This window comes from Oryx dammah, unplaced genomic scaffold (genome assembly GCF_014754425.2).
Source record: "Oryx dammah isolate SB20612 unplaced genomic scaffold, SCBI_Odam_1.1 HiC_scaffold_13, whole genome shotgun sequence".
In the NCBI taxonomy this organism is placed as follows: Eukaryota; Metazoa; Chordata; class Mammalia; order Artiodactyla; family Bovidae; genus Oryx; species Oryx dammah.
In genome coordinates this window covers 6,171,879-6,175,197 of record NW_024070197.1, presented here as the reverse complement: position 1 = coordinate 6,175,197, position 3,319 = coordinate 6,171,879, and the positions used below count along the sequence as shown (strand labels likewise).

Below are 3,319 nucleotides of genomic sequence, written 5' to 3'. Positions count from 1 at the left end.
CACTTCATCAGATCCTTCATACTGGAGAGAAACCATATAAATGTGATATATGTGGCCGTGGCTATATTCGAAAGTCAAAGCTTGGAATTCATCAGAGAATTCATACTGGAGAGAATTCATATAAATGTGATGTATGTGGCCGTGGCTTTACGGGAAACAGACAACTTGGAATTCATCGGAGAATTCATACTGAAGTGAAACCTTTCAAATGTAACAGCTGTGACAAACGTTTTTTTACTCGGGCGTCCTTAAAAATACATGAAGTAGTTCATACAGATGAGAAAGCACGTAAATGTACCTTATGTGGCAAAGTCTTCAGTTCCAGGTGTTATCTTGCAGTTCATCAGAGAACTCATACTGGAGAGAAACCATATAAATGTGATGTGTGTGGACAGGCGTTTACTCGCAAAGAAAGCCATGCAGTTCATCAGATCCTTCATACTGGAGATAAACCATATAAATGTGATGTATGTGGCCGTGGCTATACTCGAAGCACACAACTTGCAGTTCATCAGAGGGTTCATACTGGAGAGAAACCATATAAATGTGATGTATGTGGCAAAGCCTTTAGAGTAAATGGCAGCCTTACATCTCATCGGAAAATTCATTGCCAAGAGAAACCATATAAATGTGATGTATGTGGCAAGGCCTTTAGTGTAAATGGAAGCCTTAGAACTCATCAGAAAATTCATACGGGAGAGAAACCATATAAATGTGATGTATGTGGCAAGGCCTTTAGAGTAAACGGAACCCTTACATCACATCAGAAAATTCATACTGGAGAGAAACCATATAAATGTGATGTATGTGGTAAGGCCTTTACTATAAATGGAAGCCTTGCAACTCATCGGAAAATTCATACTGGAGAGAAACCATATAAATGTGATGTATGTGGCAAGGCCTTTAGTTTAAATGGAAGCCTTACATATCATCAGAAAATTCACTCCGACGAGAAACCATACAAATGTGATGTATGTGGCAAGGCCTTTAGAGTAAAAGGAAGCCTTACATCTCATCAGAAAATTCATACTGGATAGAAAGCATATAGATGTGAGGTATGTGGCATGGTCTTTAGTTTCAAAACAACCCTTGCATTTCATCAAAGAATTCATACTGCAGAGAAACGTTACAAATTAACAATGGTGACAGAGGTTTCAGTGCACAGTCATCCTTGTCTCTCCATCAGGCAGTTCATACAAGAGAAAAGCATAGAAATGTATCTGGAGCAAAGTCTTCAATTCCAGCTGTTACTTTGCAGTTCATTGGAGAATTCATATTGGAGAGAAAGCATATGAATATGTTGTCTTTGGCAAGGCCTTTAGTCATATTGGTAAGCTTACAGTTTATCCAAAAATCATACTGGAGAGAAACCATGTAAATGTTTGTGGCTGATGCTTTACTTGATGTGCACAACTTGGAATTCATCTGGAGATGAAATCATACTGGAGAGAAAACACATAAATATGATCTCAAGGTCAGGGCTTGTAATCTAAATGCAAACCTTATGGTTCATCAGAGAATTCATATTGGAGAGAAACCTTACAATTGAAACAATGGTGACAAACGTTTTAATGGACAGTCAGTCTTAGCTCACCATCAGGGAGTTCATACAGGAGAGAAAGCATAGAAATGTGATGTGTGTGCTTTACTTGAAATGACCATCATAAGAAGCATCAGATAATTCGTAGTCGAGAAAACTGTTACAAATGGAACTGTGAGAGACATTTTAGTGCAAATGTAATGAGTATGGCAAAGCCTTTAATCTTAGTTTAGGCCTTATAATTCATCAGAGAATTCATACTGTATAGAAAGCGTAAAAATGAATATGGCAAAGTTTCTAGTTCACATTCAGCCGTAACTGACCATTCGACAGTTCATACAGGAGAGAAACCACATAAATGGGATTTATATGACAAAGCCTGCAGTCACAAGGAATGACTTTGCAGATCATCTGAGAATCAGTAGTGCAGTGAAAACTTACAAATGTAGAGAATGAAGTAAAGTATATGAACTTTGGGGCCTTCAGAAAAGTCAAACTGGAGGAAAACTGCATGAATGTGGTAGATGTGTAAAGCTTTGATTTTGTATTCAGACCTAACTGATCCTAAGGTAATTAATGTGAATTGAAATCTTACCCACGTAGTGCATGTGGTAAGTCTTTTGGAAGGTGTTCCATTTTTTACAAAACATGAGAAACTACCTACTGGCAAGAATCCATACATTCAGCACAATCAATCCCTTCATTGGAGGAAATCATATAAAAATAATGTCTGTGGCCAGGATTTCAATAATGGGCGGATCATTCCCTTTATCAGGAGAATTCATTATTCCTTCAGGTGCCATTCAAGCCTAAATAGGTCAGGTGACACATACTCGAGAGACCTTCCAAATGTTATCAGTGTGGCCAGGTTTTTTGTTTATACCTTAAGCTTCTTGAGAATGTTCACACTAGATAAAAACTGTATCAGTGTAATAATAAATGTGTCAGGGTTTTTAGGCAACAATCTGAAGTCAGGCTTCAGTAAAGAACTACTTTTGTAGAGAACGCTGACAAGTGACATGAGTATGTAAACCTTAACTCTGGATCACATCTCACCATCCATCAGATCATCCACACTAGGGAACCTTACCAGTGTAGAATATGTGGCAAGGCTTTTAGGTATTCCCTGTATCTCAGTGTTCACCAAATACTTGATACTTAGGAATGCAAATTTTATGGCAGTTGTGACAATTACTGCTCACTCTTTAGGTATCTAAGAACATATATCCTAGAGATAAACCACTAATACAGTATTTGTGCAAAGTTATTGTGAAGAAACTTGAGTCAAAAGAACCAGAAAAGTGTGTATCTGTTTCATCATTGATTGTTGCCATTTCTGTTGTACCGTTGTTTTCTTCAGAATGTATCATAAGTCTTGTGCTCTAATAAAATTTGTGTAATTTTTCCCATAACCCTGAATGGATCATGTTTCTTCCAACAGCACAGTTTTCGCCATCTCAGTACTTCATAACAGAAACTAGCAATGCACCAAAGGCTCTCAAGGTTGAAGGACGTATGAGAATTTCTTTTCATGATTAAATCAAACAATAGACAATTTTGGGATTATATTCTAATAATTTGCCCTTGAGTTATTCTTTCCATACTCTGTACATAATGGTGCAGTTATATTTCCTGAGTCCTCTTGTGCCAAAATGAAACTAATAGCATGTGCCTAATTTACGTGAAGTGAAAATAGGAATAAAAACTACAAAAATTAGGAAATAAAAAGTTTTGGAAATAAGGTTAAAAGTGAGCTGGGAGCTGGGAGCATTCTGAAAT

General features: G+C 37.2%; 1 protein-coding gene across 1 annotated transcript in view; it reads left to right on the top strand.

Moving 5' to 3' along the window:
- The window catches only part of LOC120873060 (zinc finger protein 347-like), a 3,866-nt gene extending 914 nt beyond the window's left edge, over positions 1-2,952 (top strand). Inside the window, exon 2 of the mRNA XM_040253803.1 lies at positions 6-2,952. Coding sequence (XP_040109737.1) covers positions 6-1,037 — 1,032 coding nt within the window. The 3' untranslated portion in view covers positions 1,038-2,952. The remainder of the gene's footprint in view (positions 1-5) is intronic.
- The last annotated feature ends 367 nt before the right edge of the window (positions 2,953-3,319 follow it).